At 45.5% G+C, this 17063-nt stretch overlaps 1 protein-coding gene across 5 annotated transcripts in view; it reads left to right on the forward strand.

Annotated features, from left to right (window-relative positions):
- The window catches only part of BAZ2A (bromodomain adjacent to zinc finger domain 2A), an 867588-nt gene that overhangs the window by 803375 nt on the left and 47150 nt on the right, over positions 1-17063 (forward strand). For all 5 annotated transcript variants that reach the window (XM_069230685.1, XM_069230689.1, XM_069230688.1 and 2 more), the window contains one exon: positions 11619-11762. In XM_069230685.1, the coding sequence (XP_069086786.1) occupies positions 11619-11762 (144 nt within the window). The remainder of the gene's footprint in view (positions 1-11618; positions 11763-17063) is intronic.

Genomic DNA, 17063 nt, shown 5'->3' on the forward strand with positions numbered 1-17063 from the left:
AAAACCTATTGCAAGGTGCAGCTCATTTATTGGCTCTGCGTATCTAGGGTACTTGATGAACCTACAAGCCCTATATATCCCGCAACCAGAAGAGTCCAACAGACATAACGGGTATATTGCTTTAAAAAATCTGACATCGCAGGTAAAAGTTTGAGTAAAACATGGAGAAAACTTCCTTTTTTTCACCTCAATTTCAATTTTTTTTTTTTTTCAGCTGTTATTTTCTGTAGAAAACCTTGTAGGATCTACACAAATGACCCCTTGTCTACTTTCCAGAAATGTTTAGCTTTCTAGGATCCAGCATTGGTTTCACACCCATTTCTGTCACTAACTGGAAAGAGGCTGAAAGCACAAAAAATAATAAAAATGGGGTATGTCCCAGTAAAATGCCACAATTGTGTTGAAAAATTTGGTTTTCTGATTCAAGTCTCCCTGTTCCTGAAAGCGGGGAAGTGGTGATTTTAGCACCACAAACCCTTTGTTGATGCCATTATCAGGAAAAAACCACAAGCGTTCTTCTGCAGCCCTTTTTTCCCATTTAAAAAAAAAACCAAAAACTTGTTGCTGTATTTTGGCTAATTTCTTGGACTCCTTCAGGGGAACCCACAAACTCTGGGTACCTCTAAAACCCTTAGGATGCTGGAAAAAAAGTATCCATATTTGGCATGGGTAGTTTGTGGGCAAAACGTTATGAGGGCCTAAGCGCAAACTGCCCCAAATAGCCACAAAAAAAAGGCCTGGCACATGATGGGGAAAAGGTCTGGCAGCGAAGGGGTTAATAAAAATAGTCTTTGTGTGCGTAATTACTCCCCATAGGAATCAATGGAAGATCACCTTTAAAAATACATACAAAATAGTACAGTTGGTTTACAAAGTTCTTCTTTTGCAGGTTGGTCAAGGTGGTCGATGGGTACACTGTGCCAGCTTGAGAGGTTGGGGCATCTCCCGATTCAGACGGGGGCAGTGGGAGAAAGTCTCTGGAGCTGGTGTAGGGCCACTGTGGAGGACCACAATGGAAAAGCACTCTAGTGACCACTTTCTGTGGGAAGGGTCACTTCCCTATCCCTGATTGGCTATTTTCCTTTTACCCAACATGAAGAAAATGAAATGTATTTCCCACCTCGCAGGCAAAGCCTAGGTGTGGTACATGCCAAGTGGGGCAACTCTTGCTACTTTGTGTAGTTTCCCATCTTTGCTCCTGCCAAAAGTGGGGGTTTGGAAAGGGGGTGACCATCTGTTGCTAGCAACAGCCCTAAGGGTTGAGTTTCAAAGGTGGTTAGCACTTTAAAGCTCACCGCCTGGGCAGTGCACATTCCTGAGGGAGGGGGTTTTAGCACCTCCACCCAGGAAGGAAGGGCATTGTTCTACAAACCAGAGAGCAGGATCTCTCCCCCAAGGTTTGTAGATTGGGTGTTTGGAGGTAGCAGGCTAAATAGGAGCAGTCAGCAACCATGCCAGGGTAGTTAGCTTTTGCAGGGGGCACCTCTATGGCGACCCTGGGCACATTTAAGGCTAAATCCAATACTGGTGCCAGTTTGGATTTATCATTCCAAGTTGTTTGATACTAATCAACCCAGGGTTTAGGAAGCCCATCATGTAGCTGGGAAACTTGTGTTGACCAGTGTCCAGCACATGTATTAAAATGGCAGCTCTATTCACTCACTGTATCCCAGGTTTGGCAAGGGCCAAGTGAGGGCATATTGCTCATGCAGCTATGCCCTCACTTATAATATGGGGAGCCCTGCCTTAGGGCTGGAAGGCCTTCTATAGGGGTGTCTTATCACTAGTGTATGCAATGTATGGTGGACAGGGCTCACAGGCAGTGTTCCATGTCGAGATTGTGCATTAGGTTTGCACCAGGACACCCAGTCTGAAATGGCAGTGCTGGGTGCATCTGGAAGCGGGCCCTAGAGGGTGGCCCAAACAGTGCTGCAGCCCTCAGGGGCCTACCCTTACTACCCCGTGCCCTGGGTACCTACATACCTTGTACTAGGGACTTATAGTGGTAGCTAAAGATATATCCAATTATGCCAATGCATCTCAGCAGTTTTAGGGGAAGAGCTCTGGCCCAGGGAACCTGGTTAGCAGGGGCCCTGGGCATTACACCTCTAGGCTACATCATACATCAGGCAAAAAGTGGGGGAGCTTATTATGTCAAAAAGAGGCCTAGAGGATCACTTGGTTTTGCTCTGCGAGGAAGTTGTGGCTCTCTTGGCCAAGGGAGCCTTAGAAAGGATCTCTATCAGAAGTAGGCAGTGGTTGTTATTCCCGCTACTTTTTGATACCCAAAAAGAACAAGGGCCTTCACTCTATTCTGGATTTGCGGGACGTAAATCTCTTCCTCAAAAAGGAGAAATTCAGAATGCTCACTCTTGCACAGGTCTTGTCTGCCCTAGACAAAGGAGACTGGATGGTAGGGTTGGACTTGCAGGATGTGTATTTCCATATCCCCATCCTGCCTGCCCCCAAATACCTGCCGTTCAAGGTGGGCCACGAACACTTTGTTTACCGTGCTCCCCTTCGACCTCACCAGCACCCCTCTGGGTGCTCACCAAGGTGATGGCGGTGGCCGCAGCTAATCTGCGCAGGCAAGGGGTTTGTCTTCCTCTACCTTAGCAACTGGCTGTTAAAGGCTCCTTTGCCCCAGGCTGTTGTCACCCACCTTCAGACTACAGTAAACCTCCTGCATTTGCTGGGGTTCACTATAAACATGTTGAAATCACACCTGACTCCCTCTCAGACGCTCCCTTTCATCTGAGCTGTTCTAGACACAGTGCAGTTTTGGGCATATCCTCCTGAGCAGTGAGTCCAGGTTATGATTCCAATGTTTCGCCCTCTATCCTGGATTTCGGTGAGACAAACTCTGAGGCTGTTGGGCCTCATAGCCTCCTGCATCCTATTAGTAAAACATGCCAGATGGCATTTGAAGGCTCTGCTGTGGGACCTGAAGTGCCAAAGGGCACAGCATCAGGGAAATTTCACCGACACGGTTCAGATCTCTGAGGGAGCTGCAAAAGATCTGCAGTGGTGGTTAATGAACCACAGTTGGGTCAGAGGCAGACTCCTCTCCCTTCCCCCACCAGATTTTACAGTGGTGACAGATGTGTCCCTTCTGGGATGGGGTGGCTATCTGGGAAAGGTGGAGATCAGAGGCCTCTGGTCTCTGGCAGAATCTGGACTCCATATCAACTTACTGGAGCTCCAGGTGATCCTACTGGCATTGAAGGCATTTCTTCCTATTGTAAAAGGGAACATGGTGCAGGTGTTCATGGACATCACCACCTCAATGTGGTACTGCAACAAGCAGGGCGATGTGGGGTCATGAACCCTTTGTCTAGAGGCCTTGTGTCTCTGGACATGGCTGGAACAGCAGGGCATAACCCTGGTGTTTCAACACCTAGCAGTTCTCTGAACGCAAGGGCAGACTAACGCAGTCGTGAATACCTAGCGGATCACGAGTGGTGACTCTATCTGGAGGTGGCACAAGGACTCTTTCAGCAGTGGGGATAGCCTTGGTTTGATCTGTTCACCTCCGAAGAGAACGCGCAGTGTCAGCAGTATTGCTCATTGGTGTTTCCAAGGCGGCACTCATTCGGCAATGCTTTTCGCCACGAGTGGAGGTCAGGCCTCCTGTATACCTTTCCGCCCATACCACTTCTGCCCAGAGTTCTCAAGAAGATCAAAAATGACCGTGCCCAAGTAATCCTGGTTATTCTGGACTGGCCACGGAAAGTTTGGTATCATGAGCTTCTGAAAATGAGCATCAATCCTCCAGTCAGGCTGTCCCTTCCGGAAGATTTTCTGTTTCAGCCGCAAGGGTATGTACTCCACCCGAACCTATCAGCTCTGCGCCTTCATGCGTGGAGACTGAATGGCGACAGTTGATAGCCTCTGATCTTCCTCCCGAAGTCTGTAAAGTTATTTCGGCAGCTAGGCTTCCCTCCACTAAGATGGTAAACATCTGCTGTTGGAATTGCTTTGTATATTCTATTATCTATTGATCCTCTTTCTGCTTATTTCTCTGCCATTCTTCTCTTTGTCTTATCCCTCGCCCAGCAGGGCTCCTCATTGGGCACTCTCAAAAGGTATCTTTCCGCCATATCGGTGTTCCTTCGGCTGCCTGATCAACCTTTGTCAGTCAAATCTCCAATTGTAAATAGATTTCTTAAATGGCTTGTACATATATATATATCCTCCTATGCCCTTTGTCATGCCTCATGTGTGCTCCCTTTGAGCCCTTACACCACTGTCCTCTCCGGCTGCTCACCATCAAGACAGCCTTCTTAGTGGCAGTAACATCTGCCAGGAGGGTGAGTTGAGATGCAGGCTTTCTCATCTAAGCAGCCATATCTCACCATGTACTCGGGCAAGGTGGTACTTCAAACTCATGCCTCTGTCCTCCCGAAGGTGGTGACCCCATTTCAACTGGGTCAGAACACCACTCTGCTCACCCTCTTTGCTCCACCACATCCCTCTAATGAAGAAGAGCGACTCCACTGACTAGACCCAAAAAGAGCATTGTCGTTCTACCTTGACTGCACAAAAGAGTTCTGGGTAGATGATCAACTGTTTATGAGGTACTTGGGAGCAACAAAAGGTTGGGCAGTGCAGAAGCGATCCATTTTGCACTGGGTAGTTCTCTGCATTAAGATCTGTTGAGCACTGGCCAAAAAGCAGCCTCTTGAGGGCTTGAAAGTTCATTCCTTCAGAAGCAAGGCTGCTACCACTGTGTTAGCATGGGGTGTTCCAGTCCTGGTCATATGTCAGGCAGCGACATGGGTGTTCTTGCACACGTTCGCAAGACATTACTGCCTGGACAATCAGGTCCGTAGAGACGGGCACTTTGTCCGTTTGGTCCTGCAGGACTTTTTTGTATGAGAAGATTCCGTCCACAGCTCACCGCCAGGAGGGTATGGCTTGGGTATCTATTCTAAAGGTAAGGAATCTGCAGCTAGGAGTCTCTAACAAGTGTACAAATTACTTACCTTCATGAAAGCATTATCTGGTCGAGACTGTCTAGCTGCAGATTGCTGCTTGATCTATATCCCACTAGGCCAACTCCACCAGAAGACACCTCAGCCTATAATCAGGTGATTGCTAGAGCAGCCACATACCATATTGTGCAGCTACACTCTGAACCCATAGAGGATGACTTTCTATTCAACACTCTATCCACTGCACATAAATAATACCAATGTTTGCCAATGCTACCAGGCATGCTGAAACATGCTGATGATATTTTTAACCAACCAGCAAAGGCTAGAGTACTCACACCGAAAGTAGTCAAAAAAATATAAAGCCACACCATCAGATCCACTCTTCATAACACAACTACCATCTGATCCGTTGTTGTGAGTGCTTCTAGAAAGAGGGTAAACAGCCAGTCCATAGGGTATGTTCCTCCCCCTGGTAAAGAAAGCCGCAAATTCTATTCAGTAGGTAAGAGTTGCAACTCAAACTGCAAATCAGTGGAGAATTGCCAACTCCCAAGCTCTTTTAGCCATGTATGGCAGGGCCCATTGGAATGAGATGCAGGAGTGCCTCCAATATGTCCCTACGGAACACCAAAAAAGGGCACAGCAGGTAGTGGCAGGAAGGACAAGCTATTGCCAACAATCAAATTAGATCCACCCTAGATGCAGCAGATACCACAGCAAAAGATATAAATACTAACGTTATGATCAGAAGGCATGCTTGGTTGTGGTCCTCAGGATTCAACCTTGAGATACAAGCGGTCCTTAATATGCTGTTTAACAAACAGCAGCTATTTGCACCAGAGTTGGATACTACCATCAAAAAACTAAAAAAAGGACTCTGATACAGCAAAGGCCACGGGTGCCCTTTACACAACACCTTTTCGGGGTACTTTTTGCAAGCCCCAATTCAGAGGAGTTTTTAAACCCCAAACATCAGAGGTGTCTACTTCCCAACAAAATCAGGGACAACAGTATTATTCTAGGGGATCTCTCAGAGGATCCTATAAAGGACACCTCTTCAGAACTATGGGCAAGTCCACTGCCACAAGAGGTGCCTCCACCTCATCAAAGCAGTGTCTTTCTCTGCATCCCCACACAGAAAAACATCTCCTGTGGGAGGAAGACTGCAACATTTCTACCATCATTGGCACAAAATTACAACAGATCAATGGGTACTGTCAATTATCCACAATGGTTATTGCCTAGAACTCCTCTCCATTCCTCAAAATATTCCCCCTTGTTCACACAGGCTTTCTCCAAAACACATTGTCCTGCTAAAACAAGAGGTAGAATCACTTCTACAATAGAGGTAGTACCCATCACTCAACAAGAAACAGGAGTCTCTCTATACTTCCTCATACCAAAAAAAAGATAGCGCACTCAGACCAATCCTCTGTCTCAGACCTCTCAATCAGTATATTCACTTAGAGCATTTCCACGTGGTCACTCTTCAGGATGTCATCCCTTTGTTACACAAACAAGACTACATGACAGCATTAGATCTAAAAGATGCATATTTCCATATTCCCAAACATCCAGCACACCACAAATACTTAAGGTTTGTGATAGCAAGGAAGCACTACCAATTCAAAGTGCTACCAGCACTGAAGGTATTTACCAAATGCCTAGCAGCGGTTGCAGCATACCTCAGAAGACAGTATAAACATGTCTTTCCCTATCTGGACGACTGTCTCATAAAAGCCAGCACCATTCAAACCTGTCAACAACACACACAATGCACAATCGATACCCTACACAATCTAGGGTTCACAATAAGTTACCAGAAGTCTCACCTTCAGCCAGCCCAAATACAACCAAATCTGGGAGTAATTCTGAACACTCAGTCAGCATTAGCCTACCCAAACCCACAAGGATTCAAGCATTCCACAGTCTCATATCTCAGCCGCAATACAATCGAACTTAAACTGTAAGGATTACTATGAAACTGTTGGGAATGATGGCATCCTGCATATCAATAGTGCCCAATGCCCATCTAAACATGAGACCTCTGCAACAGTGTCTTTCACAACAATGGTCTCGGGCACAGGGTCAACTTCACGATCTAGTGTTGTTGGACCGCCAGACTTGCAACTCTCCGCAATGGTGGAATCACACCAACTTATCAAAAGGGCGGCCATTTCAGGACCCTGTGCCACAGACCATAATCACCACAGATGCATCAATGAAAGGTTGGGAAGCCCATCTCAACAATCTTACAATACAGGGAGAATGGGGCTCAATCCAGCAAACGTACCACATAAACCACTTGAAATTGTTTGCAGTGTTCTTAGCACTCAAAAGGATTCCAGCCACAGATCACACACAAGACAGTGTTAATAAGGACAGACAACATGACAACAATGCATTATCTACAGAAACAGGGAGGGACACACTCATTTCAATTATCACTTCTAGCACAGACGATTTGGAAGTGGGCAATTCACAATCGCATTCAACTATTAGAAGAGTATATCTCAGGGATACACAACCAACTTGCTGACCTCTTAAGCAGGACTCAGCGACAAATACACAAATTGGAGATTTACCCACAAGTAATTCATCAGTACTTTCACATGTGGGGAACATCAAACATAGACCTCTTTGCAACAAGCGAAAATGCAAAATACCCAAACTTCATATCCACGTACCCACACCCTCAATCCAAGGGCAATGCTCTATGGATCAGTTAGGGATATTTGCTTACGCTTTTCCCCCTCTCCCACTAATTCCTTTTCTGGTCAACAAGATCCATTACACTTCCCTCACTATGATACTCATAGCTCCCACATGAGCACGTAAACACTGGTACACAACACTATTGGATCTATCTGTAGTACCACATCACAAGCTCCCAAACGGACCAGACCTATTGGCTCAAAACAAAGGTCAAATCAAGCATCCCAATCCCAGTATGCTCAATCTGGTGATTTGGCTCCTGAGGTCATAGAGTTTTGATATTTACAGCTTCCATCAGAATGTATGGACATTCTAAAAGAAGCACATAAACCTACAACCAGGCAGTGCTATGCAGCTAAATGGAAACGTTTTGTATATTAGTGTCAACCCAAAAACATTGATCCACTTAAAGCATCGGTATAGGATATTGTATGCTATTTGCTTTACTTACAAAAAGCAAATCTTGCATATTTATCTATTAAAATTAATTTAACAGCAATATCCGCCTACCTCCAAAACAGATCGCATATCTATCTATTTAGAATTACTGTCATAAAAGCTTTTATGGAAGGCCTTAAAAGAGTTGTTCCAACTACAGCTCCACCAGCTCCTGCCTGGAATCTTAATATTGTGCTCACAAGGCTTATGGGTCCACCATTTGAACCCATGGATTCTTGCGCTCTTCAGTTTCTCTCATCTAAAGTTGCTATCCTAACAGCAATTACTTCCTTAAGGAGAGTAAGTGAAATTCAAGCATTCACTTTAGAAGAACCTTTCTTCCAAATTCACAAACACAAAATAGTACTTAGGACAAATCCAAAATTTCTACCCACAGTTGTCTCACCATTTCACATCAGTCAGTCAGTGGAATTGCCAGTCTTCTTTCCACAGCCAGAATCAGTTGCTGAAAGAGCTCTCCACACTCTTGATCTCAAAAGAGCTCTTTTGTATTATATATACAGAACAAAAGTTTTTAGAAAATCTAAACAACTTTTGTGGCTTTTCAACAGCCTCATAAAGGTAATCATATTTCCAAACAAGGATTAGCCAAATGAATAGTAAAGTGTATTCAAACTTGTTATCTGAAAGCTAAAAGGCAACTATTAGTAACTCCTAAAACACATTCTACTAGAAAGAAAGGAGCTTCAGTGGCACTCTTCGGAAATATACCAATGGCAGACATATGCAAAGCAGCAACATGGTCCACATCACACACATTTACTAAGCACTACTGTGTGGATGTGCTATCTCGCCAACAAGTAAATGTTAGTCAAGCAGTGCTTAAAACACTATTTTAAACTACTCCAACTCCCACAGGCTAGCCACCGCTTATTTTAGGAGGAGACTGCTTTTCAGTCTATGCAAAGCTTGTGTATCTGCAGCTACACATGCCATTGAACGGAAAATGTCACTTACCCAGTGTACATCTGTTCGTGGCATGTAGTGCTGCAGATTCACATGCACCCTCCCTCCTCCCCGGAAGCCTGTAGCTGTTGTGGTACTTTCTTATGTAAATATGTATATACATTGCCTGCACATCTTCTATACTCACTATATGTATATATACATATACAATTTTCACTCCTTACTTCACCCTCCTGTGGGAAAACAATCTAACAAAGGACTCGATGCCCATGCGCACAATCACCGAGAGGGAGGAGTCACTCGATCTCGTGACTCGGAAAAGCTTCTTTGAAGAAAAACAACTTGTAACACTCCAAGCCCAACACTAGATGGCGAACATATGCAAAGCATGTGAATCTGCAGCACTACATGCCACAAACAGATGTAAACTGGGTAAGTGGCATTTTCCATTTGTGTTACTATAATAAATGACCCTTATATTTGTAACACTTTGGTTCTTTCGTGTGTAAGTGCTGTGTGACTATAGTAGTGGCACTGCAATATGTCTCCTAGATAAGTCTTGGCTGCTCACTCAGAGCTACCTCTAGAGAGCCCTGGCTTCCTAGACACTGCCTACACTTCACTAATTGGGGATAGCTGGACTTGGTATAAGGTGATAAGACCATAGGTGCTCACCACACACCAGGCCAGCTTCCTTCAGCTACATCATTATATCCCAAAAAATGCCCTATGTTTTCACATCAGTCACATCAAACAACAATGGGTGGACAATCGGTTTTTCATTGGATTTTCTGGAGCGAAAAAAAAGGCACAGCAGTGCTAAAATTGATCGTCTTTCGATGAGTTGTACTTTGCATTAAAATCTGCTACATCCTAGCTAAGGAGCAGCCTCCTGAGGGCTTGTGGGCCCATTCTGTCAAGGCCAAGGCGGCTACTACTGCGTTAGCATGCGGGTATCTGTCCTGGGCATCTGCCAAGATGCCACATGGGCTTCACTCCACACATTCATGTCGGACTACTTCTTGGAAAGCCAGATTTGTCAAACCTGCCTGTTCGTAGTCCTACCTCCAGGGAGAAATTGCTTGGGTATCTTTCTAAGGTGAGGATTCTGTGGTTAGACGTATCGAATAGAAAACAAGTTACTTATATTCATTAACTCTTTTTCTGCTAGAGGCTCTATGTAACTGAAGACTCCTCACTAGCCCTTTGATCTTCCCCGCTCTGCGATATAGCCTGTTCACCCTAAAGCCTGTTAGATTTCTGCACTCTGGTCTCACATTGATCAGTTGTGCCTCCGTGTGTTTAGAGCAGAAATAGTCACCAAAGAAACTGATGTCAGTGCACCTGTGCATGTCACTCCAGATGCGGAGTTGCTCTCCACCACCTACCGTAACACAGAGGTACTGCTCAAGATTTTCTATATCAAGTCTGACACCTGGGAATATTCTACATTAAAGACATTTTTGATTAGCTAGTCTCTGCCAGAAAAAAAAACATAACCAAAGGTAAGTAACTTGTTGATCTGGACTTTAAAATTAAATGTTAATTTGATGTGTACGCTGTAAGTATCTACTTCATATCAATTTCTTGAGTAAGTCTTGGCTGCTCGACTTTGCTGTAAGATGCCAGTGCTAATACTTGGTTATCTTATTGGAGTGCAACAGGGCATTAGGGGGAAACAATATAAATTGTTGTATTTAGTACCTAGAAACCTATGCTTACTTACATTTGAACCCCAAGAAAATGCCTCACACCATAATACAAATGTTTGCTGCAAGTTGTTTCTCCACCCATTAATATGTTGTTCAACATGGTTGATAGCTTTCTAAGATGGCCTCCTTATGAATGAACACTGTAGTTTCATTGTTGCCCAATAACTTTTGGCTCTTAGATTGGCGGATTGGTCTTAATTTATGAAAAGGTTGGTTAACTAATTAGCTTCTTTTCTCGCTACTAAAAACATAGCAACGTAGGAAAAAAATGCTTTGTTTTTAACATTGAACTTTTTTCTATTCGCTTTTTCAAAATTATTTCTGTAAGATTCAATTTAGCTTGGGGATATAGGGAAATATTCTATTTGCCGTATTCATTTTAGAAGAAAGCAGTTCTGAGACACTTTCTTTGTCTCCCCCATTTTTCCAGAATTCATGAACTTGACTTCTTTTTGGGAACAAAGAGGCCTTCTAAATATTGTAGATCACTATTTTGACCCACTTTTTTCCAGCAGCAAGACAGTTGAAATGGAAGATCGTCTTTTTGGCGGCTGTTAAGGATGTCCTCTGTATTAACTATCTGTAACCCCTATCATTCTAGATACCTGAGGTGATTTTGTAAAATAATGACTTGTTCATAATCTATTATCTTGCTAAATGTTAGATTTTTAAAAGAAAAATACATTTCTTCTTTCCAGCTCCCAGTATCTTAGATGCAGGGAGACCTCTAAAATGGTTCCAGTTTGAACAGATTAATTTGCTTCATTGTGTCCAGAATGTTGCTAGTCACCTATTCAGTGGATAGGGAATTTTACCTTGATGAAAGGCTTATTGGAGATTTTAAGTCTTTAATCCAAGACTTGTGTACCTTACTGTGCTGTCTCTCTAGAATAATTCTGATGGAGATGGAGTCGCAGGATGACGCCTGGCCATTCCTTGAACCTGTTAACCCCAGGCTGGTTCCAGGGTACCGAAAAGTCATCAAGAAGCCCATGGATTTCTCCACCATGAGAGAGAAGCTTCTGACTGGCGGGTGAGCTAATAACACATTGTTAGGAAGTACAAGCATAGGTTGGAAGCAAGTGGCTTTGTAACTTGTGTTTATATATCACATTTTAGGCTTTTATGTGTGCATCATATATTCTTCCTGGTGCATTTGTTTCTCCAGCTTAGAATCTCTGTGGATTAACATACATGGTTGAATAACATCCCCATCAGTGCCGAAGGAAGGATCACGGAGCAATTTTAACATAAACACAATTGTGTATGTTCAAGTCATTTTGACTGGAGTGACAGCTCCCTCTACACATTAGCAAATACACATCTTTCCTCTGTTCAGAATGTATGTTTTATGGTCTCTGAACATCCGGTTATTTAGTGCAACCTTTAGTTGATGCTTTCTTTCTCACAATTTGGATGTTCAGCATTTTGTGACTTGGTTCTGTAATTGTTAACTTGAGGCCTCTTTCCCTCCACTTTTGATCTCCAAAAAAGACACAAGGATGTAACTGTGCCACTCTGTCTTGCTTGTCTTCCACTGAGGAACTAATTCCAAACCTAGTCCTGATGCACTGTGTAGGAAGCTGGCCTGGTATGTGGTGAGCACCTATGGTGTCGGCACCTTATACTAGGTCCAGGCAATCCCTGGTAGTGAATGAAGACATTGTTTAGGAAGCCAGGGCTCTAAGAGGTAGATGTGGAAGAGCAGCCATGACTTATCTAGGAGACATGCAAAGCTTATGCACTCTCACAATAGTCACACAATAACTTATCACACATGAAAGAAGCACACAGTGTTACAAAAATAAAGGTACTTTATTGCTGTAACACCACACTAGATTACTTATAGGCAGTCCTTCCGACTAGAGGTAAGTATACGCTATATTTATACACAATAGCAATAGAAACAACAAGCATTGGCAAGAATTGTAGAATATAGTGAGGGCCCTAAGGGAGGGCCAATCTACATACTAAAATAGTGGAATGCAAAGTGAAGTCCCCCACCCAAAGGTATGGAGTAGTTATTGGGAAGCTGGGAAAACTCTGGACCCCAAGAGGTGAGTACTTTAGTGACCCCCAGCGACCAGGAGAGCAGAGGTAAGAGTCTGGTGTTCCCAAGGACTAACGAGAGGACTTAGAAAATGGATTGTGCAAGAACAGGACCAGAGTAGAGAAAACCAAAGGTGGATTGTGGAAGAGAAGGACCTGCAAAAGAAGAGGACAGAGTCCAGTCCATGATGGAGTGTCCAGTCGGGGCAGGAGCCACTACCCACCCTTCTGTAGATGAACACCTGGGTCGATGGGGGCAGAAGAAGACCAGCTGTGGAGCCCAGGACCTACAGAGGAGTCCTTGGAGAGGTGCAGATGGTGTCCCACGTTGATCCTCGGATTGCAGATGATCAGTGGTCAGGAGAACCACCAACAAACCTTGGCAAATGCAAGAGAGAGTTGCAAGGCTGGAGAGGACCAGCAAGGTCCTGGAGACTCAACCCTTGGGGGGACGGTCTGGGCTGACCCTCAGCAGTCAGCAGAAGCAGTCACAACCCCACACAGGCAATCCACTTGCAGCAGGCACAGTACGTTGCAGTGAAGCCCAATCAGCACACTTGGAGGGGAGTCCGATGTCGCTGGAGCAGCAGAGAGGAGACTGTCCTTGGAAGGATAAAGTGCTGGGGGCCAGGGATACTCGGACCCTGAAGACCCCTTGGAGCAGGGGACAACAAGCCTTGGTTGCTGCAAGAGCTGCAGTGCACAGGGGTACTATCCTGCAAGGAAATGCCAGGGCTCACCGTCTACCAAGTTGGACAGATGGTAGAGAGAACCAAGGGGGACCACTCCAGACCATTACCAGTGATGCAGGATCCACACAGTTCCAGAGGAGAGCAGATCCACGCAGCCGGACGTAGTTGCTGTAGGTGCTTGCAGATGCAGGGAAGTGATACCTTCACTCTAACGGAGATACCTTCTTGCTTCTCAGTGCAGCTGAAGTCTTTCCGACACCAGAGGATGCACTGCCGGGAAAATGTCGCAATTGCTGGAAGGAGCCAGGGAAACAATGTTGCAAGGTGAGGTTGTCTCGGGAGTTGCAGTCTTGTGGGTTCCTGAAGTCAGTTGCAGTTCCAGTGGACAGAAGTAGAACCAAATGATGCAGAGGAGTCCTGGTGGAGTCTTGCACATCAAATCTGTGGACACTCTTGCAAAGGAGCCCCACAATCGATTGTCGTGTCTGTCTTTTAGCTGTATCCATCTAGACCGATGCCGCACCCTGATTCTGATACAGTGAAGCGAATACTCAATCCTTCCAACTCTGACATAATATCGTTAAACGCAGTTGCGCACAGACACTGCACCACCTATTTGGCTCAGACTCTGACCAGAGTCAGCCATACCGAGATGTTAATGGGGTTGATGGGGACAAGTTTTCCCAACAATATGATGACTAAAATTGATACGTGAACAGCAAGATGCCAGTGGACCTGAATACCTCACCAAATACTGGATTGGTCCCCCCAACTCATCGGACCAACAACTTAGGAAAGCACATTGTTTGCCATGATCATCAGAAGATTTGCTGAAGTACTGGTCCCGTACCTCCCCACTATGGAGGTAAAGCTAATATCTGATAGAGACTCTATCTAAAAGATTTTCAAGCAGTACCTTTGTGTGCCAGTAGGTCGGGTCATTTGGCTCTGCACTGGAAGCGACATGCACTGTACCTATATTGGCTCTACGAAGGGGCACTGAAGTCAGTTTTTTCCTTTCTGCACCGGATAACACTTTTCCGGTATGAGCTACACCTCAATCGCTTTTTGACAGGCTTTTTTTTAATTGTTTTGTCATATGTTTTTTGAGAAACTTTCTCCTGGTGGGAGGTATCTAACCCAAGAAATCGGCTGTTTTCAAACCATGTGGGGCCTGTCACAGACATATGTCGGTGACAGACCTTCACTTTGTGTGTTTGCAGTGCTTGGAGCAGAACCGCGACTCCAAGACCTGCGAGGACTGAAGCGTCCTCCATCCGAAGACGCTGAGGAAGTGCTCCCTCAAGCTCCTCACCACTTGACATCAGTTGACTCCATGACACTCAAGGTCCCGACCACATGGACTGACCAGATACCGTTCCCTGACCCCTATCTGACAGTCATAGTCTCATTCCAAATTGTCGGGTAAGTCCCACAAACAAATAATCCAAGAAGTCGAAGAGGTCTTCAACTTCTTCGTGCCCATCAGAGTCTTCCAATGAGATGTGAGAGCGTCAGCACTCCACATCCCACAAGTTGGCAGAACCTGAACCCAGATCTGCTTCGTGCTTCCCCAATACTCCCTACAGCGACCCCCCACCCACTTGAAGAAATTCCATTAGGCAATGCTCCTCATATTTGGGAGGCCCGGCCCGACTGGAGCACCTTTGGGCCCCATGGGCGCAGAAGGGGTCCCTACTGGACACATGTTGGTGGGTCCGCCCACGGCACCCGTCAGGCCCCATGACTTCCATGTCATATACAGAGCACAGCCGCAGGTGATACCAAGATCTTCCTCTGCGCTTGCTCCAGTGCCGACGCCCTAGGCGGTGGCACCCCATCATAATGCCTGACACAGAGCTCCAGTGCCATGCTTGATTGGAGAGGGAGCTCCAGGACTGGAGGCAGCCATCCGAGAGAGGTGGAGATCTAAGGTCTAAGCTCCACATCAATCTCTTGGAGCTTAGGGCGAGAAGCTTGGGATTTAAATCCTTTCTTCCTTTGATCATGGGAAGCCTGGTGCAGGTGTTCAGTCAAAGAGGCCCTGCTTCTCTGGACATGGCTTGAATTTCAGGGCGTATCCCTGGTGGTTGAACACCTGGTGACCTCTCAGAACACCAGGTTGGATAAACTCAGCTGAAGATACCTAGCGGGTCACGAATGGCATCTCCATCTGGAGGTGGTGCATGGTCTCTTTCAGCAGTGGAGAGAGCCTTGGTTAGATCTGCTCACTACCTCGGAGAACACACAATGCCAGCAGTTTTGGAAACTGGAGTTTCCAAGGCGAACCTCCCACTGAGATACTTTTCATCTCGAGTAGAGCTCCGGCCTCCTGTACTCTTTCCAGCCAATACCATTCCTACCTAGAGTTCTCAAGAATATCATGAACAACAGGGCCCAAGTCATTATTTTGGCTCCAGACTGGGCATGAGAGAGTTTTGTATCCAGAGATATTGAGCATGACCATCAGTCCCCCAGTCAGGCTGCCTCTTCGAGAAGATCTTCTGTTGCAGCAACAGGGAAAGGTGCTGCACCCAAAACTGCACACTCTCCTCCTTCATGCAGTGATATTGAGCAAGGACAGTTAATAGCTTTCGACTTTACTCCTGAAGTCTATGATATTATTCTGGCAGCCATGCGTCCCTCCAACAAATCTGTATATGCCTGCCAATTGAATAAGTGTGTGTCATGGTGTGCTTCCCACAGTGCTGATCCCTTCCTGCACCTTTATCGAAGGTTCTTTTGTTTGCTTTATCTTTCACCAAGCAGGGCTCTGCTCTGGGCACAGTTAAAGGTTATCTCTCTGCCATTTCGGCATTTTTGTGTTTTCCGTACCAACCTTTTCTGTCAGTCACCTTTTGTAGCTAGGTTCCTTAAAGGACTGCGGGATGTTTCCCACCCAACGTCATTCATTGTGCCTCCGTGGAATCTCAGCCTTGTTCACCCTTTTCTGATGTGAGCCATTTGAGCGTCTGTACTATTGGCCTCTTTGGCTATTGACCATCAAAACTGTCTTTTCAGTAGCCGTAACATAGGCCAGGAGGTTCAATGAATTGCAAGCACTGTCTCTGCACCCTATTTATACCACCTTCTACCCAGACAAACTGGTTCTTTGAACACATTCCTCCTTCCGTAGGTTGTAACTGCCTTCCATGTAACCCAGAGCAGCACCCTGCCTACCTTATTTGCTCAGCTTCATCCCTCGAAAGAGGAGGAGAGGATCCACTGTCTGGACCCAAAAAGAGCGTTCTTGTTCTGTCTTGGCCCTTCCAAGAGTTGCAGATGGACGATCAACTTTTCATTTGTTACGCAGAAGCTAAAAAATATTTACTTTTTTTTTTTTTTTAAAGGACTGTGCAGAAACGAACCATCTCGAGAGGGATCATTCTCTGCATTCAGATCTGCTACACATTGGCCAAGAAGGAACCCCAAGTGCTTGCACGCTCACTCTATCAGAGCCCAGGCTGCGACCGCTGCGTTAGCATGTGGCATGCCTGTACTCGACATCTATCAAGCAGCATTATGGATATCCCTGCACACATTCACAAATCAGTGCTTCCTAAACAGTCCGGTCTGACGTGATGGGCACTTCA

The sequence above is a fragment of the Pleurodeles waltl genome, chromosome 4_2, assembly GCF_031143425.1.
Source record: "Pleurodeles waltl isolate 20211129_DDA chromosome 4_2, aPleWal1.hap1.20221129, whole genome shotgun sequence".
Lineage (NCBI taxonomy): Eukaryota > Metazoa > Chordata > Amphibia > Caudata > Salamandridae > Pleurodeles > Pleurodeles waltl.